The sequence below is a fragment of the Olea europaea genome, chromosome 17, assembly GCF_002742605.1.
Source record: "Olea europaea var. sylvestris chromosome 17, O_europaea_v1, whole genome shotgun sequence".
Taxonomy (NCBI): Eukaryota; Viridiplantae; Streptophyta; class Magnoliopsida; order Lamiales; family Oleaceae; genus Olea; species Olea europaea.
Window position 1 is genome coordinate 10884981 of NC_036253.1, and position 24286 is coordinate 10909266.

Below are 24286 nucleotides of genomic sequence, written 5' to 3' on the forward strand. Positions count from 1 at the left end.
GTTTGGGGATTTTAATAAAGACGTAAATAATACAGTTTATACAAAGTTTAATTTTTATTTAGGGTATTAATCTAATCTTTTAAATTTTTAGAGTATTGGTCCTAATTTTCCCTTGATCTAATCTTTTAAGTATTCAGAGTATTGGGCCTAATTATCCCTTTATTTTTTAAAACAATTTGGGCCACTTGTTGGCCCATTCATTTTTTTATTTTTTATTTTTAAAAACAATTGGTCTATGTTGACTGTTTTCGGTCCATACCAACTGCATATGGTTTAGGTCGACAGTCGGACTAATTTTCCCTCATTTATTTTTTCTTTTAAATTTGTTTTATTTTTATTATAATTTTTTTTGGAATAATTTTTAATCATAAAAAAAATAGTCCAAAATTCGGCTCTGCCACTGGGCAATAGAAATTTATTCAAAAAAATTAAGTCGATTGAACTAACTTTTAACATCTTGTTTTACAGTCGGTTGTTACTTTCGCCCTAAAATAATTCATATATGCAAATGAATTTTTTTCTTGTTCGTACTTAAAAAAAATTATAGATCTATTAAAAATTTATTTACAGATTAGTTTATGTTAAAATAAGATTTATCGATTAAAAATGTATACTAATTTAATGCAAAAAAAATTAAATATACTTATCAATTCGAAATGATTATTATAAAAAAATATTTTCTTGTTCATCATTCGATAAGTTTTCGAGATTTTGAGGTTTAAGAAGATGTAAGATGAGATAGTTTTATCTGTGTTGTAGTAAACAAATAAGAGGAATGAGCTGATTTGAAATTTAAAGTGGAAAGTGTTTGATTTTCACTTGTTAATTAAAATGATAGTAATATTTGTTAATAATAATATTTTATAATTGTATTACATGTTTAATGACATCTTTATTTTTATCATTCAAAAGATCATTGTAGCCCCTCGGTGCACAGCTTAACTGGTGGATCAATTAATATTGGCTTGCTTTCAGCGGCAGGGTGGAGAGTTCGATTCCTGGTGGGAACTTGCGGCCAAAAATTTGGTATGGAGCAATCACTATGGAGGAGGGTCTCTTGTGCGCGAAGTGTACAGTCAATGGGAGGAACCAGTGATCCAGTTGAGGCATAACCCGCGATTTAACCCCTTCAATGTTCTAGGGACATGGATTTTGAAGGTCCAGAATTTAGTTTAGTGTAAGTTGGGATAGCTGAATATAAAAAAAAAAAAAATCATTGTAAATGTAAAAATATGAAGTGGTTAAAAAGTTAAAGTGAAATGTACGAGGTTTGACTGGTATTTTTAGAAGTACCCCCTACTATCGCATACAACAACCGTTTCCCGTAGTGTACACTAATTCATCTTTATTCCAAATCCCCAGGTGTCCAATCGTGAACCAAAACACAGAAAACCCAGAAGCAATCTCTCTGTTTCAACAATATTTCTATACCCTCCTCTTTCTCTTCTCAAATTATATTATTTGTTCCGTGATTCATCGATCGGACGGCTGTAATTTCTCCAATCATGACGATGATGGCTCCTCAACCTTTGGATGTAACTCCCATCTCTTTCTCCAATTTTCACTACTCGCTCACTTTCGTTATCTATTTATCCCTGCATATGCTTGCATCTATATTTCCATTTTAACTTTTTTTTTTTTAATTCTGTTTTATGCGGTACAATTTGCTGTGCCTGTGTGTCTCTCTCTCTATCTCTGTGTGTGTGTGTGTGTGTGTGTGTGTGTGTGTGTGAATGGGGACTGGGAGATTGTGATCAACTAGGGTTTTTGGGTAATGGAAAGGGAGGTTTGAGTCGCAGAATTGAGAAGTTTGCTAAATTATGTCAATTTACTTACTGAGGAAAGTCTTGGGGTTTATTAGCGGCAAAAGGCTAGGGTTTACTGGATCTAACTTGAATATTGTTTTTGCTTTTTTTATTTTGGTATTTTAGCAACAGGAAGACGAAGAGATGCTGGTGCCAAACTCAGATTTAGTTGAAGGTCCTCAGCCTTTAGTAGAAACTCCTCAGCCTATGGAAGGTTTGCCTTTGCTCCATGGTGCTTAATTAAATAAATCTCTATAGATATAACATGAGTGCATACCGGCAAAGTGCTGTTTCAATTGATTGGTTTCTGAGTTACATTTGGCAATAAATGTTCTTCCAACTTCTTTTATTTGCATTGATGCTACTGAATTGGGTTTTGAATTTGTGTATGATATACCAGTGGCACCAACGAACAATGCTGGGGCAACGGAAAACCAGGCAAGTGATGAGCCACAAGCATCACGGTTCACATGGGCGATTGAGAACTTTTCTCGCTTGAATGTGAAGAAGCTCTATTCTGAGGTTTTTGTCGTTGGAGGTTATAAATGGTAAATCCATTTCGCACTGTATTAAGATTTAGGAAGGATATATTAGTTGGTGCATATTAAGAAGAGAACTCTTGTTTATGTTATCCCTCTACCTGACTTCTTTTTGACTTTTATTATCTTGGTCAGGCGGGTGCTTATTTTTCCGAAAGGAAACAACGTGGAGCACTTGTCAATGTATTTAGATGTGGCCGATTCAGCAACCTTGCCATTTGGTTGGACTAGATATGCACAGTTTAGCTTGGCTATTATCAACCAAATCCATAGCAAGTATACTATAAAAAAGGGTATCTCCTAGCGCTTCTATCCAATTTCTAATTTTCCTCTTGCAGCTAAAACACGATCTTGCATTCACTTTTGTTTCCTTATTCACATCAAAGATTTTCCTTAATCGCTATCTGCTTCTTATTTACGCCCATGTAGCTTTTGCTTGCTTCATATTCTATTTTTTTTTATTGTTTTTATTATTTTTTTACCAATTTCATTGAACCATGTGTTGTAATTCCACAATTGAATCCCCCAATAAGAAAAAGGAGAAGGAATGTTCATTTGCAATATAACCTGGAAGGATAAAATATAAGTGGACCCATTGTACTCATTAACAGACCGGTTTATTTGCCATTAAGAATTTTTTGCATTGTTCATGCCTTATTACTTAGCTCAAAACAACCTTGTTTGTTGGAAGGGGTTAGGTATTACGCGACTAACTAAAAACCAGTCTTCAAAAGGTATACACATGTGGTTTTTACATTATTTCCCTTTTCTTGAATTGCATGTTTAATATTCCCTCTTTTAAAAAATTAGTTTCGGGCATATTGTTCATTGATTACTATTTAGATCCTTGTCGACAAGTTTCCATGCTATTGGTAGAGTTATCGAAGTGAAGATTATAATAATCTTGCAGAGTAATCACTTTGTCCTTATATGCTTCAACAGTGTAAAAATTTGATAAGTGGATGATGATCTCTTTTTGAAGGAACCTGAGACTTATCTATCCCTCTTCTCACATGAACCATGCAAGTAGTGTTTATAACGTATACTGTGATATATAACTCTATTTTGTGGATTCAACAGACACACAGCACCAGTTCAGTCAAAGGGAGAGTGATTGGGGTTTCACTTCTTTCATGCCTCTCAGTGAGCTTTATGACCCCAGTAAGGGGTATCTCATTAATGATACATGTGTTGTGCAAGCTGATGTTGCTGTCCGGAAGGTCATTGATTACTTGACATATGACTCGAAGAAGGAGACTGGTTATGTTGGACTTAAGAATCAAGGAGCAACTTGTTACATGAACTCTCTCCTCCAAACATTGTACCACATCCCTTATTTCAGAAAGGTTGGTCATGATTTGCAAAATAGTTTGACTTGTGAGTTTATTTATTGCGTAAACATTGAAGAAGCCTTAATTTGTCCTGTTGTATCAGGCTGTGTATCATATGCCCACGACAGAGAATGATATGCCCTCGGGGAGCATACCTTTGGCCTTACAGAGTTTATTCTATAAGCTCCAATATAATGACACCAGTGTGGCTACAAAAGAATTGACTAAATCTTTTGGATGGGACACATATGATTCCTTTATGCAGCATGATGTACAAGAACTTAATAGAGTTTTGTGTGAAAAGCTTGAAGACAAGATGAAGGTATGGTTCCGACAGCATTTCTCCTTTCTTTGCAATGTCCGTGATTCTCATATAATGTTATGATAAATTGACCGATGACCTATTTTCAATTGTCTTTATTGGCACAGGGAACTGTTGTTGAAGGGACAATACAAAAGTTGTTTGAAGGGAACAACATGAACTACATCGAATGTATCAATGTAGACTTCAAGTCTACCCGAAAAGAATCATTTTATGGTTAGTTGTTTCCCAGAGTTGTTCTCTATTTCTTAATGTTAGACAGATGAACTTATTCTTGTACATGTGGTGGCAGACCTTCAACTGGATGTCAAAGGCTGCAAGGATATCTATGCCTCCTTTGACAAATACGTGGAAGTTGAACGTCTTGAAGGAGATAATAAATATCATGCCGAAGAACATGGTTTGCAGGTTTGATACTCCTCTGATGGAGGATGACATAATTTGTGTGTGTTCACTTGTAGTGCTTTCTCTTAGTGGTATTTTCAATGGAGAAAAAAGGATCATCTTGAGTTGAGTGATACCAACCTATCTTTTTCCTGATGCAGTCCCACACACTACCAAAGCCTAAGTGTCGCTGGTCGACATGTCTCGGACACACATCGGACACACCCTATTTTTTTTTATTTTTAATCTGGACACTCTGTGGAAGAAATAAGTAGAGGCTAGACAACAAAGAAATGGTGGGCAGAGAGATGTTTGGTCACCGAGAAGAGGGCAGAAGTGGGAGAGACGGGGAGGGATACAGGTCTCTATTTATTTATTTATTTTTTATTTTTTAAATCTGGACACGTGTCTGTGGCAGAAATACGCAGAGTCTAGACAACAAAGAAATGGTGGGCAGAGAGATGTTTGGTTGCTGAGAAGAGGGCAGAAGTGGGAGAGATGGGGAGGGATGGATGCTTCTGGGAATTTGGGATAGAGTGGGGGAGGGGGGAAGTGAAATTGGGCTTCTGGATGGGGGACATGTTAGGCTCAGATGGATATGTGAAATGAAAAATACTTTTGAGTTAATTGGGAGGCAAATGGACCTGAAATGAAGTTTCAATTGAATTAATTGGAGGATGCTTGCAGGTCAAACTAGAAAAAATGTTCTTTTAATTGATTAGAATCTTTCTTCGTTGAATCAGTTTTCAATTTTGTATATAAAACTAAAAATTATTATTGTCTTTTTTGGTGAAAAAAAATAATAAATTGAAATTTACATCATTTCAATTAACACCAATGTGTTCGTGTCTTAATTTTTTACATAATTATGTGTTGGTGTGTCTATGTCATATTCGTGTGTGTGGTTATTAGGTTGCAGTAATATAAATTTGTGTTTCAGAAACTGAAAAGAAAATGAGCAAAGTTTTCAATTTTGTATATAAAACTAAAAATTATTATTGTCTTTTTTGGTGAAAAAAAATAATAAATTGAAATTTACATCATTTCGATTAACACCAATGTGTTCGTGTCTTAATTTTTTACATAATTATGTGTTGGTGTGTCTATGTCATATTCGTGTGTGTGGTTATAGAATAAAAACTGATAGTAAGCTAGCGGCTTGTCAGTATATCAAGTTTTCTAACCTGTAATGTTGTAGTAAACTACAATGAGGTGTCTTTTGCCAACTTGGTGTTCGGATGTGCGACAATCCAATGTCATAGACCCTACTTCACCTAACTAATGTGGATTAAATTTGTGCATATCCTTTTTTTACGTTTTCCCGGTTTTTCGAGTTATGTTACCCATCTATTGTGTGACCTTTATGTTATCTTAGTTTAAAAGGTGGCTTGGATTTTGAATAACTTTTGAAGAGGCCAAATTCGATATCAAAGTAGCAAGTTAAAAGATTAGATAGATTATCATTTGTTTAGTTAATTATTACGTATATTTCAGGGCAGGGGTTGGTTTTTGCAAGTTCATTCCCAAAGTATGTGGTTGGAGAAGTTGCCAAAAAAATAAAAATAAATTTTCCCGGTTTTTCGAGTTATGTTACCCATCTATTGTGTGACCTTTATGTTATCTTAGTTTAAAAGGTGGCTTGGATTTTGAATCACTTTTGAAGAGGCCAAATTCGATATCAAAGTAGCAAGTTAAAAGATTAGATAGATTATCATTTGTTTAGTTAATTATTACGTATATTTCAGGGCAGGGGTTGGTTTTTGCAAGTTTATTCCCGAAGTATGTGGTTGGAGAAGTTGCCAAAAAAATAAAAATAAATAAATAAAATGCAATCAAAATAAACAGTTAGCACCTGTTTGGTTCAGTTAATAAAAATTCAAAGTTAAAGTCAAAAGTTAATTTTAATCACATATTTTCATGGAACCTACAACTTTTCAACCACACATTTCTTTAACTCTTATTAATATCAACTAAAAATCTGATATTTACCTAAACCAAACAGGGACTTAGTAACTTGAAGACTGGCAAGTGTCACACATCTACCGTATCTTACTGAAATATATACTTTGCAAATCCCTTGTGATCTAAAGTTCAACATGGAGATGATAAAGCTCTGTCTTCTTAATTGATATATTCCTCACATGTGTCACGATCGGCATCTCGCTGACTTCCACAATTTGGAGATGGAATGTAATTCAGGATTATGGTTCCCCCTTATGTGGGGGCTCATTTTTTTATAGGTTCAGGCATTAAAAGACATGCAAATAGTTCTTTTCTTTTAATATATTTGGAGTCCTCATGAAAGTGAAACATCAAGATGCTGATTAAAAGCAATAATGGGTCATTCAATAGGAAGGCAAACTTAGGGGTTTAAAGTGGTGAAGGCCCACATTTAGGCTGCCTGGCCAGCCATGCGGCTTCAAGTCCTTTTTTTATTATAAAAAAGCAGCCCACTGTGTGAGCTTTGATTGCTAGGCCTGCCATGCTTGCTTGGGCTGGCTCAGACAAGGACTGCATGACCCGGTCCGCCTTACACCTATAGGCAACTGCAACTTGCTCCCTCTGGAATGTGCTTTTTTTTATGCCTTAATTTGGTGATGTTATCTCCGTGATCTCTAATTTTATAAGGTATCATCCATTGCAATATAAGAAGGCTGACATCATGGGTAATTGAGGCATTCTACGCGTAAGCCTAACAATACGCCAAAAAATCTATTAAAAATAAATGATAAAATAATACTAAAACAAGAAGAATTTGAGAAATATAAAAAAAAAAAATTTGAAATGAGAGAGAGAGGAGATAAAATGCAGAAACAAACAAAAAATAATAAATATCTGCCGGAGTTTCAGAACTACTGTTTGCCTTGTAATCTTTTGGAAGACGCTTCTTGGGTCTTGGGGGATTGGGGAGGCATGTGGTTGTTTAGGTATTTTTATTGTTTAATCGAACAATTGATTGGCCTCTGATGGAAACATAGTATTCAGTTTTCAATTTTGATGTGTATTTTAGGAAACATAATTAGAGGATATGATTTAATGGCTTTTATTGTATTTCCATACCTAGAACAGGGTTTATTGGAACCCTATATAAACGGCTCTTTTGCATTGTTATAAAAACAATTTGAATATATGAAATAAACAGATTTCCTATTGCCATCACTTCTCTCCTTTGCTGCACCCCTTTCTTTCTCTTCTTCTCATCCCTTCCCCTTTCCTATAATTGTTCCATAGCATCCTACGTCTGCCCATTTCTTTTGTTTTTTGTTATTTGCTGAGAGCAAGATGGGCCCAATTAAAAAGGCTCTTTCATCTGAACTTCACATTTGGACTTGGAAAAAGAAAACAAAAATTTCAAATTTCACACCAAACCTGAGGCGCCCACCTCAATAAAATAGCACTGTAATTTGCTCCTTGAGGCACTGAAGTTGTGCCCCTTGCTTTGAGGCTCACCTTGTTTTCCTCTTCTTTCAAACCATGGTCTATAGCTGTAATATGGTTTTAGTCAAGCAAGCAAATTTTTTAACAAACCTGGTGATATCTAAGAAATCGATGTCCTTTTGGTGCATTATGGATGGCTTGGTACAGTGTAGATTGTCCTGTACTGCATATACCGTTTCCATGAGGCTGTATTCTGTGGCACTTTAAAATCTTGTTTGATATATAGCAGAGTCTAATGAAGTCCATCCAATAGAAAAAAAAAAAAAAAAAAAAAAGGGGAAAGGAAACCCCTTTTAAGACATGGATAAAACTGGAGCAGGGGGTCTGCCTGTTTTCAGGTCAAAAGTCTCTGTATTTTTTAGAATTAGTCCTGCCTGACAGTAGAACCAATTTATAGGCACCCAAATATCTGCCGTTTAGACTTTAGATGATAACATTTGTCAAAGAATGCAATGTAAAAAGTTCTGCTTTCTTCATGTGTTTGTTTGTAAAAGTTGGTTGCTTTGTTCTTGAATTAGTAAATCTCTAACATCTATTACGTACCTAATTTAAGTCTCAAAAATTAAGCATTTTCTAATGCCACCATTGGACACTCTTTCTCGATTATTTATAATCTGGAAAAATAAACTTTTTCATAAGCAAAACATCAACATGATATCAGTGAGTTTTCAGGCTATACCAAGGAAGGTTGATAGGGGTTTTAGAATTCCTCGATCGTATATAAAATCAAACTCACAAGAACAAGATGAAGGGGGGATAAACCTGATCTCCCAAAAGCAAAACAGTGCAACCTGCAACCTATAAAAGGATGAAATTAATGGGAAGTAGTACTTCCTATGCTAAGAAAGAAAATGAGAAGCAAACTAACGTCTTCTAATACTAGGAAGTCAATATATGTCAATCTATACAAGAGCATGAAGTTGTTGTAGTAGGTCGAGCAGTCCATACTCCAAAAAAAAAAAAAAAAAAAAAAAAACTTGCTTGGTCGTTTATCTTTGTGCATTCCCTTCTCAAACCCTGCTTCTCGAACTATATAATAACTGGATTTCAATTGATCACAAGAAATATTTGCTTTAATGTAGATTTATATCTTCTATTTTTTGGTATGTTATGGACATGTTTTTTGCACAATTATTTGATGCATGGAGATGACGTGTCAGTGTTGTGTCATTTCATGTTTGATTTTCTGTTTCCATCTTCGAACTTCAAAATGCTTGAGTTTCTCTGTTTTCTCCTGTCTTAGCTTATTGGGTAGTGTTTGTTTTGTATTTTTTTGCCCACTAGACACTAATTTTACAGAATATCGCTAGTCTTCTAAAATTCTGGAGCACAACTTGCACCTTGGAAGGTGCACCTCATCTGATGCAACAGATTTTTGTTTTTTAAGCAAATAATGTTGATTTGCTGGAAGCTTGCTGGTACCAATAACCTGAGGAGTTCATGTCTAGTATATCCATTTTGTAAATTTTTGGCAACATGGAAGGGTAGATGTTCACTATTTTGATCCATTACATAATCTTCTGATGTAAGGAAAAGGGCATTTTTTTACATTCATAATGCTTGATTAGTTTGAGAAGTATTAGGAACTGGTTAACTCCATTCTTTTGGTCACTCAATGGGAGGCTTTCCTATGCTGTTTGAACATACTTTTCTGTGTTGATGGTTCGTAGTTTTAACATTCTGTTGTAATGCATTTCTTCTGTCAAAGCCCAATTTTCAGTCCAGTGGAGAAAGTTGATTATTGTAAATATTATGAACTTTAGTTTTATTAATGCTCATATGTCTTTTTTGGTGTGTACCTTGGTCTACGATGCAACGCATTTATCAGTTCATTTGAATGATCTTCTTTGCATTGAACTTTATTCTAAAGAGTTATTTTTGTATTCCTAGGATGCCAAGAAGGGGGTCTTGTTCATTGACTTCCCTCCAGTTCTTCAGCTTCAGCTTAAGCGCTTTGAATATGATTTTATGAGAGACATAATGGTTAAGGTCAGTAGCTAAATTTTAATGATTTTCTTTTATACTCAATTAAAGTGGGTGATTCTATTATCTCATTTGTATTATTATTATTATTATTTTTTTTTTTTTGATGTGTTGATGGTATAAGGCTTTCCCAGTCTGTTTCTATCCTGGCTTGTGTTCTCATCCATCATGTACTTTTGAAACAACATAAATAATAAAGACACTTTCTGAACCAGGTAGCTGCTTAGTAATACATGTCATGAGTTGACATTTTTCACTAATTTCTTTATGACTAGGATGGCAGCTGATGTTTCTTCTGCTTCATAGATTTTCCTCAATTAGAATTTAGTAAAAGGGGAAAGAATCACCTTCTGTTAAAATAATCTCATAATTTTCTCATATGTGGAAATGGCAACCTTTTTGCGTGCCTTTATTTCTGATTGCCTTTTAGTTACACTTGTTGCCAGATTTATCAACTATGCTTCCACACGGATACATTTTGCTTCGACATTATTTTTCTTTTTCAAGATCTCCTTGCCATTGTCCAAATTTCCTCATAATAATGTGAGAACAATGTGTATATTTAGAGTCTTATTTTTGACTCTATTTTTTACAGAACTGTTAATCACATAAACTCCTAGGCTTCAGTGGATTTTTAGTTTTAACTTGGACATTGCACTGATTCATATTATTGAATTTGGTTTGTATTATTCACTTTGTTTTGTTTTTAAATATAAATCAAAAGAATTCAAATTAGTTTTGTGAAAAGTGAATTCAATCAATTGTGAACCACTCTTGCTTCAGGGGTGAGGTTCGTGTTGAGACTGGGCCAAGTGCTCTTTTGGATGAACCTTAGCCTGCAGTTTGAAACAGGAGGTTGTATGTGAAAGGATTATTCCATGTAGATTTCACTTTATGTTAGTGGCGAGAGTGAGTTGTCAAGATGTAAGTGGGAGACTGGCGTCAATAGAATTTTTGGGAGTCATTCTGGTTTAGGAGATTCCTTCCATAAGTTTCCACTTACGGGACAAGTCATTCTATGAAGAAGATGGCGGTTGTATTGTGAGTGCAAGTCTTGTGGTTGGTTTAAGGTGTAAAAGAGTTTTCTCCTAGCAATCAAGCTTCTTCTATGTTTAGGTCGCTCTAATCCTTTCTCCTTTTCTTGACCTGTTGTTCTTAATGTTTGAATATTTTGGACTTGAAGCTCTGATGCATTACATTAATATCATCGTTTGATCTAGAGAAGACAAAAATGTTATATTGGAGAAGAAAGTTTCTTCTTTGTCCTACCAATCGGCCTAAAACTTTGAGTATTCTTATAGTTCATATTTTTTTATTCTGAGTTATTCTCTGTGTAAGACAGTTACATCAAAGATCTACCAAAAGTCCTTTTTAGTGTCAGGGATAAAGACTTAACAAACTGATGTCTGATGAAAATATGTTATAACCATTTTTTGCTAGCTCATCTTCCTAGCACCCTTTTTGTGATGTAAAGGAGTACCTTTCATTTTGGAGCATCTTAAGGGTTTGAGAGACTAGAGAAAAGCATTGAGTGGTTTGAAAAAGCAAGGACATGATATTGGGTTAATTCTGTACGAAATTAAAGTATCCTTGAAGAATTGATTATTCTGTCCTATGAATATGATTTTATTTTTTATTTTTTATTTTTGAATATGTGATTATTAGTTCAGATTTGGAAATGCTAGTTTGTTCTCGTATTTAATGTTTTCTCATGTTATCATTGATGCTGCTCAAGCAAATGTTGAGTGAGCATTGATATAAACCTGCTATTATTCTTAGGAGGGGCGGATGTAGGGGGGGCTAAGCTTGGGTTGTAGTTCCCCCAAGGCCCAAGATGAATTTTATTTTATTTTATTTTTAAGGCATTTTTCTTTTTCCATTTATTTTTAAAAACAGTTTTTATGTGTAATTTTTTTTTTTCATGTGTTAGCCCCACTTGAAATTTTATAACTTGGTCTTGGATCCAATCTTGGATCCGCCCCTGATTCTTAGTTTAGATACTGTGTAAAGTCCATTTAGGTAAACAGAAGCTGAGACAACAAGGGATAAGGATCATAACCAATTTTGATAATCAAAGTGCAATGTCTTTATGTGAAAACGTAATGATTTGATCTAGGTATTCAAGTGAAAGTAAATCATTTGCATGAGCTAGCCACTGGGTTTAAATTAATGCCATGTCTTTTTGAATGGATGTGTAGAAAGCGGGATGTAGTAGGAAAGGGAGTATAATGAGCCTGCCGTTTTTCTTCTTAGAGAGGAAGCTTTACAATTACAGCATGCACTTTGATGTTTGTTGTGGTGATTAATGAGTAAAAGGATTCATTACCATGTCCCAAACAAGTGAGAAATTTATTTGTGACCTCCAATCACTTGTTAGTGATTGCTATTAACTTTATTGAAATCTAACATTGATTTGTTAGTTAAACCTTGAAATTGCCATCCTTCATGCTTAAAAGGAAGTGGTGATGGTTACATGGCTTATTGAAATATTTCATCCGTTTGAAAAAGGATAGCAGTATGGATCGTAGACATGAAGTCCTGAGCACTCTGGTCCCTTTTGAATCATAATGTCAAGGTTTTCGTATGTATGAGTGCTAGTTATCGTCTTATTAATCTTAGACTTTTTTTTTGAGATTGACATCATTGATAGCTAACGTTCATTACAAACCAGTGCAAGAATATCTTGAGATACAGTGCTGCTTAGAATGTTATACATTTATGTTCTCACAGACTGGATAATGGAGTGCTTCTATTTGGCTTTTGGTTTGTGTTGGCTGTAGCCGTACAAAAATGATTCTATATCTAGGGTAACTATGGAATCACATTTTTTTATTGCTATATAACATATCCCCTCCTACCTCTCTGAACTAGCTGGTGCAGCTTTTATTTTTTATTTTATTTTTTTTTCCTTTCATTATCGATTTTTTTTTGGTGTTGTGGAGCGAGTTGAAGTTGTAAATCTAAAGGATGTGTTGCCACGTCATGATTTGTTCTTGCCTTTATAATTATTGTAAGTGATCATCCATTGGTATAGTTTACACCTGGTGATTGTAAATCAAAGCCCCTCGCATTGATGTGATATATTTATCATTTCGTAATATAGTATTTCTCATTTTGGTTCAATGGCTAAAAATCACTTTCATGGTGCAGATAAATGACCGCTATGAATTTCCACTGGAACTTGACCTTGATAGAGACAATGGTAAATATTTGTCGCCTGATGCAGATAGGAGCGTACGTAACCTTTACATGCTCCATAGGTAGTTTTCTCTCCCTCCCTCTCCTCTACTGTCCGATGTATCCATATATCTGCCTGCGTATATGTGCGTGTCCATTGAACTTGCAAGGTGGGTAAGAAACTGTCACTGAATTAGAAAGGGATCAGAAAGAACAAATGCTCGAGTGAGAAATCTCGTTACAGATTTTCGTGTAATGGGATGAGCTCCTCTATTACACCTCCTCAATCGAATTGCCTTCCCCAACACGCATCTGGAGACCTGCATTGGTTGCTCTTGGTTCTTTTTTCCATTTGCTTATCCTTGTTTCCTGTAGAATCTTCTCGCTGCTTGTAACTTCCTGACTCACATTGTGTCTTGAGTTGCTTACCATCTTAATAGCTGAAAAATTTACATATTTTCTTAAAATCCTTTGATTGTGTTTTCTTGGAAGTTGGGATATCCAACTGGAAATCTAGTTGCGAGGTGTGGATCAAATGTAGTCATTTTAGGACGAAATATTGGTTTGATGGTTTCTCTGTAATTGATTGATTTGACCATGCAGTTGGAAATCTGGTTATGAGGTATGTGGAGCAATGTGGTAATATGAATGAAATGTTTGTGTCTCTGTAACTGATTGAGTTATGATGCTTAATCTGATATGAGAAAGGCACATTGAATAATGATGTTAAACAAAGCAGTCTACTTGCTGTCCCCGTATGAAACATGTGCCCTTTTCGATATTGTCAAATTGTTTTTCTATTTATTTGTGCAATTGATTTAGACGCTGATCCGAGTAATTCACTTTTTCCTTCCTGTAATTGGCCAGTTGTTTTGATATGTATTGAGAAGCCTTGGTGAACAATAGATCACTGGTAGCCTTCATAATAGTTAGACCATCCATGTTTGAGGTGCACTTCTTTGGGCATACTGTATAACTTTCATTAGATCGGCCTTGTGATCTTGGGTACGTTACTTGAAATATCTTTAAGTTAAAAGGTCGGTCAAGTTTTTGACGTGAAATCTGAACGTGTGTTGGCATTAGAAGTTGTCCTCTTAATAATATGTTGAGGGTGTATAAGTGAGGGGCAAGGCATATTAGAGGTGCTTCTTTGATAATATTCACTATTTTGGTATTGATAAATGTTCCTGTTATGCGATGTTTTCACTTACCAGTCCCGCTTTTTATTCTCTTGTTTTGCAACAGTGTTCTGGTTCATAGTGGTGGGGTGCATGGTGGACATTATTATGCTTTCATCAGGCCAACCCTTTCTGATCAGTGGTACGTGTCATACCCTGAAGAATCTCTCCCTCCCCCAACCTATGTGTGTGCATGTTCTCCTCTTGTTGTGAAGGGTTATACATTTGTACTCTTCGGGGAGGTGAGGTGTGTTCAACTGAAGTTCCATTCTTATATGTTGATGTGCATTTTTAATCACTTGTTCATTTAGTCTTAGTTGCTTTGGGACTTCATTCACACGCATCCCATCTGTACATGTTTATTTCTTTATTGGTGTGTGTGAGAATATGAGTTTTGATTATGATTTAAAAGTACTTGAACATCATATGAGGCGGCTTACTTTGAGGTTTGTGGTTCCCTTATAGGTACAAATTTGATGATGAGAGGGTCACTAAAGAAGATACAAAGAGAGCATTAGAGGAGCAGTATGGCGGTGAGGAAGAGGTTTGATCCCAACATTTATATCCTGTTGCATTTCCATTTTTATTCTGTTTCTAATATTCATTTTGTCCAACAGTTGCCGCAGACAAATCCTGGTTTCTATAACACTCCATTTAAATTTACGAAATACTCAAATGCCTACATGCTTGTGTATATACGTGTGAGCGACAAGGATAAGATAATCTGTGATGTGGATGAGAAGGACATTGCGGAACATCTTAGGGTAAACTTGTTAATTTCTAGATCTGGAATTCATTCTTTCATCCTATTTGATGTATTGAGTTGTGTTATAAAACCTTACAACCTTACATCCTTTACTTATTCCAGATAAGACTGAAAAAAGAACAAGAACAGAAGGAAGACAAGAGAAGATATAAAGCTCAGGCCCACCTTTATACTAATATCAAGGTTGTCCTAGTGGACCATTTTTCTCATGTAAGCTTGATCTTCACTAAAGCAATTTACTGGCATATGCAGGTTGCTCGAGACGTGGATTTAAGGGAACAGATTGGGAAGGATATATTTTTTGATCTCGTTGATCATGATAAAGTCCATAGTTTTCGAATTCAGAAACAGATACCTTTTAATCTTTTCAAGGTGATCTTACTTTGCTTATCTTGTCTGTTATTATTAATGAAATGAAACTTGAGACTGGTTTTATTTGTTTCTGCGTAATGAATGTAGAGCAATTTTTTACCTGAACATACGTTAAACACATTTATTTGTGAGACAGTTGCATAGCACTTGAAAACCCAAATGTGGTAAGTATCTATGTTTTGAAAGCCTGGCCTGGAAATTGACCCAGAAAAGTTAAAGGCTTACGTGTCAAGGGTTGTATCAGGGTCGAACTGCAGGCCAAAGTAAATTGAATGAATGCCTCAGTGCCTGATTACGCCTTTTTAAACATTGCATACCCTAAAAGTATACGAACACAGGTTTCTTTTAATCAATGTAAAAACTAAAGCCAAACTTTAAGGCTTTCTAGACCTCAATGATACTTCTAACAACATGATATGTGTTAGGGTTCAGCCTCTCCTTAACTAAATTTTTCCCATTTTTTTTAAATCTATATTTTTTGCCTGTTAATGTATTATTCAAATCCAACATGGTTTTCATCTCATTATTTGTGGTTTATATTTATAGTTCTTATAGCATTGGTGTTGGCTCACTAGCGGATGGGGGGAGAGGGGTAAGTTCGCTTGAGACCTTGTTTAAATGATCTGTCTTGCAAAGGAGATTCAACCCCCCATTCAGGTCTTCAGCTGCCACCCTTCCTCTAGAAACAAATCTCAGTCACTATATTTATTCTTGTAACTAATAACTGCTCTGGCTGGCTCTTCATCTCCATATTTCCATGTAAGCCACTAAGCTTACGTGGAATCACAGTTTATGATTCCTGCCATATCTAATGCTGTGATATACATATGAAGCAGTATTTTTTCTGTTCCTTTGTCCTTTATGATCTTGCATGCAAAATATTCATTTGCATTATTCTAGTTATCCGAACTTCCATTTTATTTTCCACTTATGATCGTCAGTTGTCCACAGCATGTCTGGGTTAAATAATTGTATCAACTTGACACATTTTAAAGTAAATGTATACATCTTTCTGATTGTTACAGGAGGAGGTCGCCAAAGAATTTGGTATACCAGTCCAATTTCAGCGTTTTTGGATTTGGGCAAAGAGACAGAACCATACTTATCGTCCAAACCGTCCATTGAACCCACAGGAGGAAGCACAGACTGTAATTTACTGTTTCCTTCTCGTTATTGATATTTTAACATAATGATGATAGTAGCTGATTACAACTTTAGTATTTGCACTTATTGCGTTGAAGGATACACATTCCTTATGCCAACTTAACATTGAGAGGATGATTGGTTTATGATTTAAGGCAAGTACAAAGAGCACCAATTTACAAACTATTATATCATAATTGGCAATGAGATGGACCTAAAGAAGGTTTAGTTGTTTAGAAAATATTGTAACAAGGTGGTTTGACAAAATTTTTTATTTATAATCAGTTGCAAGAACGTGTTGTGTACGGTAAACAGCCCGTGAACAAAGATTGTGGAGAAGCTGGATACTGCAAAGTGGCTAAATTAGAGTTGACTTTCAGGTTTTTGGACAAGAATTACTGATAGATAAGAAAATAATCTCAAACAACTGGGAAAAATGAAAAAAAGAATCATCCTGTTTTGAGTGGGGTTTGTGAACCTCTTCAAGAGCAGCAGTAAACTGTGCTTAAATGAATTTGTAACCATAAATAAAGAAAATGGCAAATGCTTCTTATAACCAACCCTAAATGGCAATAAGCTTGGCTGGGATGAATTATATATTTGCTAATGATTTTTAAGGTTGTCTTCTATGTTGACATTTAGAGATTGAACTTTCTTGCAGTTGATAGTTTTCTTAGACCTTCACTTAGAGCATAGTTGCTCGTTGATGGCTTTAAAAATGGCATAGGGCAGGGATCAAATACTCTTCCAATTATTTTCCTTTTGTTCATGTTAATTTTTCTTTTTCTCTATCTTGGTGTGGATAGGCATTGTACTCATTAATTGAAGACGTGGAATACTTACCTGGAAAAGGGTAAATGCAGAGTAATCGATCAAAATCTGATCACTCCTAATCCACCAGGCAAAACAAAAATGAAATAGAATCATAACTAATAGCCATAACCCACGTTAGTGGTGACGAAGTTCTTCCATTGATTGGAAGCAAGTAATTGCACAACACTGGAACTATTTTTGATGGAGAACAAGGATAGGAATGGAAGTTATTTAAAGCTGATTAGGATTGAAGATATAGTTCTAAGTTAGATTAAGTTTCAGTAGTTTGATTAATTAGTCTTGTTTATTTGATTAGTTTTTGATATATTAAAAGTTCTTTACCTTTAAAAGGGAATTTAGGATTTCATTGTATTTAAACTGTTATTGATTATTGATATTGAATTACAGTTTTCTTTCACCCTAAATTCGTCTTTCTTCTGACTATTCGCTCTTATCATCTTTCTGTGTGCGATTTCTGCATCTATATTACTGTATGGCCAATTCTCTCTTTTCCACCTTTGACTTAGTTTTTATTTTATTTATTTTTTTCTTCATTATAGTTCACAAAATACTCCGTTAAATTATTCGTGAACATCTTCGTTAGAAATGTTTTGAGCAAACAATCACCATCATTCTGAATTTCTTTTTTTTCCTGATCCAAATCCATGAACGACATATTTGATCTGTGTAAATGGAAAATTTTATAGCATAAAAGCATTATCAAAAACATATCAGCTTTAGGAAGCTGATAATTACAGTCTAAAATCAATTTTATGGTGTGGTTTTGCGCGTTTGTTGATTTTTCTTCCTATATGCTGTCTGGTTGTCTATTCACTGCCTTATTTCATTTTGGCAGTCTAGATTGATTGTCTTAATCACAATCACTTTCGTTCTAATATTTCATGAACTTCGTAGGACATATCCTTTATTTGCTATTTCATTTGATTTTTCTAGTTTGGAAATATTTATTCACCTTGTGATGAACTGATAATGATACTGTACAGGTCGGAGCATTGAGAGAAGTTTCTAATAAGGCCCACAATGCAGATCTGAAGTTGTTTTTGGAAATAGAATTTGGACAGGTATCTTTTAACTGTCTACTAGATTATCTTGACTGCTGTTGTCAATGTGATTCTATTATCTGTTCTGACTGTAATTTATTGATAAACGTTCTATACATAGGATCTACATCCAATTCCACCACCTGACAAAAGTAAAGAAGATATTCTTCTGTTCTTTAAGCTTTATGATCCCGATAAAGAAGAGCTCCGGTAATTTTGTGCTTTTAAGTGTGTATATGTGTGTGTGTATTGGTGTTTTTATGTGCATCCATACCTTTTGACTACGTTATTCATTCTCTGTTTCCAGGTATGTTGGTAGGCTTTTTGTCAAAGGCTCTAGCAAGCCAATTGAGATCCTGACAAAACTAAATGAATTGGCTGGATTTGCTTCTGATGAAGAGATTGAACTTTTCGAGGTTGGTCTGATTAGTGCCTTACAGCACATGCACACTGGCACCCAAATATAGGGTGTCTTGGAGCCCATTCTTTTTGTAGAATGTGTTTTGGAATAGTAGATTGATAGAGAATGTGGTTGAAAAAGAAAGATTTTTTTTAATTTTTTTTTTGCGTGTAATAATATTTTAATGAAGAATATGTGGTTGACAAGAGAGAGAAAAATGTATTTTAGGAAAAATGGGAATCAAGCACCCCCATAATGTGCATCATCATCCATGAACAATCCCCTTCTTTGTTATTGCTACAGGAAATAAAATTTGAGCCTTCTGTCATGTGTGAGCGCCTTGACAAACGAGCTTCATTTCGGTTTAGCCAGGTATTTATTATTATATTGGGCTGTTGAGCATTTGAAGATATTGTCCTATCTTTTTTATTTGCTAATTCCCCACACCCTTGCTTTTCCCCCCTTTCCCTCAGATTGAAGATGGGGACATCATTTGCTTCCAGAAAAAGCCTCTCCCTGAAAGTGAAGAAAAATTGCGATTTCCTGATGTTCCTTCTTTTTTGGAATATGTGAAAAATCGCCAGGTAAATTTTGTACTTTTTATGTGTTACAAGTGTTCGTCTTCATTTTTTCCTCTCTCCTTTCTTTACTTTTGATATTTGAAGAAATGGTGCATGCTTTCTAATTTTTGTGGCACAATCAAAGCCTTCTACTAATTGAACAAAATAAAATAGTCTAACCTAAACACAATGCATATTTTAGTTATTTACAATTATATGCCTGTGATTGGAATTTATGGAGTGGTATGCTTGTTAGAGGCATATACTCAATAACCACCATATCTACAGTGGTTAGCGTCATAATTGTCTGGCTTAATAGATCTGCACTGTCGTCCGGGAACATGGACTGAATTCATACATACTACACTGTAGGTAATAAATGTACGTCGGGTTTCTTAATTCTTCCTTATTTCTGACATGTTAAGATGTCCAGAGACAGGCCATAGGGGGATCTCCTTTTAGTTTTTTATATTTTTGGTGGAGGGGATATGATACACTTCCTATGCAGCAATATAAATCTCTAAAGGAATAAATAGGTTTAACTTTGAGTTTTAGAGATTAATGCTTAAAAAGATGTGAAGTATATGAATTTGCATTATGCTATCAATTGAACTCAAGCCACAGACCATATGTGGAAAATGAGTGGAGCCATTTTTGTGAAGTCTGGTTACATCTTGCAGTCTCTCAGTCATCACTTGCTTCTGTCCTCTCATCGCAGTCTTTTGACATTTTCAATGGGTTGTTACAGTGTCATTCCTTCTTTATCGTACTTCTGAATTATTTATTTTGTGGTACTAAGAATGTGAATGCGGTTCTTCTGCATTTTCTTACCCCTTCTTCTTACCAGTTTTAATATGGATTTATCATTTGCAGATTGTCCATTTTCGAGCTTTGGAGAGACCCAAGGAAGATGAATTCTGCCTAGAGTTGTGAGTACTTTCTGATACCATTATTGCAGACAATGGAGGACTGTACTAGTTGTATGGTTATTCTTTTTACGTAATTTTGAGCAACATTGAGCATTATGTGTTTTTAACCGTATTGGCATAAATCTGCAGGGCAAAGAACCACACTTACGATGATGTTGTGGAAAGGCTGGCGCAACGTCTCGGCTTGGATGATCCATCTAAAATTCGGCTTACTACTCATAATTGCTATTCTCAGCAACCAAAGCCTACTCCCATCAAATACAGATCAGTTGATCAGTTGATAGACATGCTTGTGCACTACAATCAGGTAGATCTAACATGAATTCTGCTTTTTTCCTTTTTTGTTGTCAGGGGTGTGATTAGTCCATGGATTCATAATTTCTGGTTTCCTTTTGATAGATCTCTGATATTCTTTATTATGAAGTACTGGACATTCCTCTGCCACAATTACAATGCCTCAAAACACTGAAAGTTGCTTTTCACTCTGCCACAAAGGATGAGGTTTACACCTATGACTTCGATCCGTTGTTCCATCTCTTCAACTTGATTTTGAGTACACCTTGTAGCCATTGACACAATGTTTTTTTCAGGCTGTAATTCTCAATATAAGGTTACCAAAACAGGGTACAGTGGGAGATGTGCTTAATGTGATAAAAGAAAAGGTTAGTTCATTGCTCTAAGCATGCTAATCTGCACTTTATTATTTTCAAAAAGTGGAACTTCTATTTTCTTCATTATTCCTTTTAAATTTCCATTAGCTGTTGGAGTTAATTTTGCTCTTCAGCTTTTGTCTTGTGGGAAAAAAGATGTATAATGGAAAATGAAGTTGACCTGTAATAATTGATTTTCCTGGTTCCAATTCAGCTCTGCATTGTATTCTTTAGGTGAGTTAAGATTGAAATTATTTTCATGTCTTTCTGCAGGTTGAGTTGTCACATCCAAATGCCGAACTTAGGTTGCTTGAAGTTTTCTATCACAAAATTTATAAGGTAATGTCCCTTGTGCTGAAGCTGAATAGATTGACCCCGATATTGTTGGCATAAATTTTTCTGAACTGCGGCGCACCTTTCTTTGTAGGCTTGTCATATGCAGACTTGTAGAGTTGGATTTCTGTATTTTGTTACTTTACTATAGGTGCTCTTTTCTTCGATTGAACTGCTAGCTACTTCTGAGGTTGTTTCGCTCTGAAAAAAAAATTGTCTTTACATGGTTTGGAGAGCCTTCCGTAGACACACTCTTTTACAGGAACATGCTAATTTGATATCCCGAGCCACATTTGTGATTATTGAATGGATTTGAATCTTTTATCGAAACAAAGTTCTTTTTTTTTTTTTTCGTGATGTAATTAATGTATTGTTTCCCAACTTTTGCAGATCTTTCCTTTCAATGAAAAGATTGAGAATATAAACGACCAATACTGGACCTTGCGGGCTGAGGAGGTGAGCTCTTCTGCTTTCAAAATCTCATTCTTGCGCTCTTTGCTTGCTCTATTTTGATGCACATACAGTTTTATCTTTGGTTTGAAACCTTGCTATTTATTATCTTCTGAAGTTAGAGATAAAACTGATTGATTTTAATTGAGGAAGAGCCAAAAAGCTGCTTTAAAAGTTTCACATCTGCTCTTATGTTTAGCTTAGCAATGGGTACTATTTTGGAAATTGTTTCAGTTTGTCCTTATATGAATATTTTGCCACTTCTATAGGAGTTTTTACTTTGGTACTTGGATATTCATTCACAGAATTTTTATTCTATTTTATTTATTTTTATGCAAGGTGTTTTCATTCAAATTTTAATTCCAATGTCTTTTACTTAAAAATGTGGTATGTTCTTTATCTCAGATTCCAGAAGAAGAGAAGAACCTCGGTCCAAATGACCGCTTGATTCATGTTTACCATTTTACGAAAGAGAGTGCTCAGAATCAAGTGGTACCTAATCACTGACATATTTTCTATGTTGATTACATTTAATGCCATTTGATCGTATTTGGACCAAGTTACTGTCTCAATTTTTGTTTTTTGTTTTTTCTAAACAGCAAATCCAAAATTTCGGGGAACCCTTCTTCTTGGTTATTCATGAAGGTGAAATGCTGTCAGATATTAAATTGCGCATTCAAAAGAAATTACAGGTTCCAGACGAGGAGTTTTCTAAGGTATTAACAGTATAAATGCAGAATTGAATAATTATGCTTCACTTCCTACAAGTTGATTCTGCTGAATTGTTTTGTGTAGTTTAACTGCTAAGTTAAACTTTTGTTCATTCGATTCTGTATTTAATGTTCAGTGGAAGTTTGCTGCATTGTCACTGGGTCGTCCAGAGTATCTTGAAGACTCTGACATTGTGTCCAGTCGTTTTCAGGTCATATTTTTTGTTCTAATTTTTTTTTTTTTTTTCGGTCTTATTTAGTTGTTCTTTTTTTCTTGAACCTGTATTATCCTTTTCCAGAGAAGGGACGTTTACGGTGCTTGGGAGCAGTACCTTGGGTTAGAGCACTCTGATACTACTCCAAAGAGGGTGTATACTGCAAACCAGGTAGATTTTTTTATTGATATAGTTCGTGTATGATTTATATTATTGTTCGACACTGGACGGATAATAGGAGAGGCACCAATATTGAGAATTCTCATCTGATATTTCTGAAGTATATTCAAAATCGAGTTGTGTTTCTACTTTTTATTATATTTTTAAAGGTTTTGAGGTTTCCTCCAGAAAGAATGTATATATCCTGGACCGTGTTTTCAAATCGTTATGTTTTTTCTGATAATTGCAGAACCGACATACATTTGAGAAGCCTGTCAAAATATTCAATTAAGAAGAAATAAATATGCTTGCTAGAGGACAATCTGAAGACTGGGACACTGAAAGGAGAATGAAAGGCAGAAAAGGAATAGCGTGGTAGTTTTCTTTCTCCCCTAGTTTTTCCGCGACGGTTTCTTAGGCTATAATCATTGATTTAGCATGGGGAAAAGGGGGCCTTGACTCCCAAATGTATCTTGCTTCTTATGGTTGGTACGAACTTCCTTTTTTGCCAGTATTTTCAAGGTGCTTCCCAGCGTTGAAAAATCCGGGAATTTTGTATGGTTTTGTGTAATTTATGATACGTATCTACATTTTGGTTGTATAGTGGCTATAGTTAAGCCTTTAATAATCCAGCTTTTTGTCCTCTTATTTCTTTTGTTCTTTTCTTTGCTTTATTTTCGCAACCCCTTCTTTTTGTTGTATTCCATGTTATATAAACTGGGGAAATTATGGTTGTAAAAAGAAACCCTTTAGTGAAGATTGAAAATTATTTCCCTTTTTCAGTGTTGATAAAAGGTTACTCAAGAATGTTAAACCACCCTGTATGCAGTCTGTCTGTCAATTGAAAAAGGAACTTGGAGGATGGAACACACTGAAGTTTATTGGATCTTTTGCCCCATAATTCAAAACTGTATCGGCATGCCTGGACACACTGGAGAGGGTTTTTTGTTTATTATAATTTACGGATCTATGGATAATATTTGAACATGGGGTTTCTTTTGTCGCCGTGAAGTCCTGATATCCGAAATGTAATTACTTGTATGCAGCTGAAATGTGAAAACTCCCTCCTATTCAGCCCTTGCCTTCAATCTCTCTTTCCTGGGATAAATTTGATACAAGTATAAAAGAACCAATGTTGATCCGTTTGTATCACAATTATATATTTACTCAACTCATTTACTATTATTTGACTAATAATTGTAAAATTATGTTTTAAAATTTCCACAAAATAATTTCTGAACTCCAAATAAAATCATTTTTTCCATAATCCAGATCGCACGTTGTAGAATTGCAAAATAGAATCAAGTTGTTCGATCTCGTGACGTTTAGTCAATTTACAAAATCTGCATAAAATAGTTGATTCCGGAGTTAAATTCAGCATCAAAGGCGCCTGTAGCTCAGTGGATAGAGCGTCTGTTTCCTAAGCAGAAAGTCGTAGGTTCGACCCCTACCTGGCGCGACTTTTTCCATCCCATTCCAATTTCTTCCAAAAATTAAAGGGAAAGTTTCACCATCATGATTCCAATCCGCTCAATAACCTGGTGCCGATATTATTCGTTAAATAACCA

General features: G+C 35.1%; 1 protein-coding gene and 1 non-coding gene across 6 annotated transcripts; both read left to right on the forward strand.

Annotated features, from left to right (window-relative positions):
* The first annotated feature begins 1320 nt into the window (after positions 1-1320).
* Positions 1321-23368, forward strand: LOC111366300 (ubiquitin carboxyl-terminal hydrolase 12-like). 5 transcript variants are annotated; one of them, XR_002697622.1, is made up of 33 exons: positions 1321-1535; positions 1932-2019; positions 2206-2353; positions 2480-2637; positions 3425-3690; positions 3779-3997; positions 4105-4213; positions 4290-4405; positions 9710-9808; positions 12953-13062; positions 14225-14299; positions 14623-14701; positions 14775-14921; positions 15026-15106; positions 15176-15295; positions 16321-16443; positions 18256-18333; positions 18434-18522; positions 18620-18728; positions 19016-19084; positions 19186-19296; positions 20146-20201; positions 20331-20508; positions 20601-20702; positions 20792-20863; positions 21125-21190; positions 21279-21335; positions 21575-21640; positions 22040-22126; positions 22234-22350; positions 22482-22556; positions 22644-22730; positions 22969-23368. XR_002697622.1 is itself a non-coding variant. In XM_022987032.1 (32 exons), exons 1-32 carry the CDS (start codon positions 1506-1508, stop codon positions 23008-23010), a joined length of 3369 nt encoding a protein of 1122 aa, XP_022842800.1. In that variant the 5' UTR covers positions 1322-1505; the 3' UTR covers positions 23011-23368. The 5 variants fall into 5 exon arrangements, 2 of the variants coding, with proteins under 2 accessions (XP_022842800.1, XP_022842799.1); XR_002697623.1 differs by having other exon boundaries at positions 22040-22123; positions 22969-23006; XM_022987032.1 differs by lacking the exon at positions 21279-21335 and having other exon boundaries at positions 1322-1535; positions 22040-22123.
* Positions 23369-24104: 736 nt separating this feature from the next.
* On the forward strand, positions 24105-24177 carry TRNAR-CCU. The gene has a single exon. It is a non-coding gene; the product is annotated as a tRNA-Arg (tRNA).
* Positions 24178-24286: the final 109 nt, after the last annotated feature.

Coding starts and splice junctions, on each gene's coding strand:
- LOC111366300 (XM_022987031.1), top strand. CDS start 1,506: ATGACGATGATGGCTCCTCAACCTTTGGAT. Junction 14,702..14,774: donor AGTATGGCGGTGAGGAAGAG/GTTTGATCCCAA, acceptor TTTGTCCAACAG/TTGCCGCAGACAAATCCTGG. Junction 19,297..20,145: donor AATATGTGAAAAATCGCCAG/GTAAATTTTGTA, acceptor TATCATTTGCAG/ATTGTCCATTTTCGAGCTTT.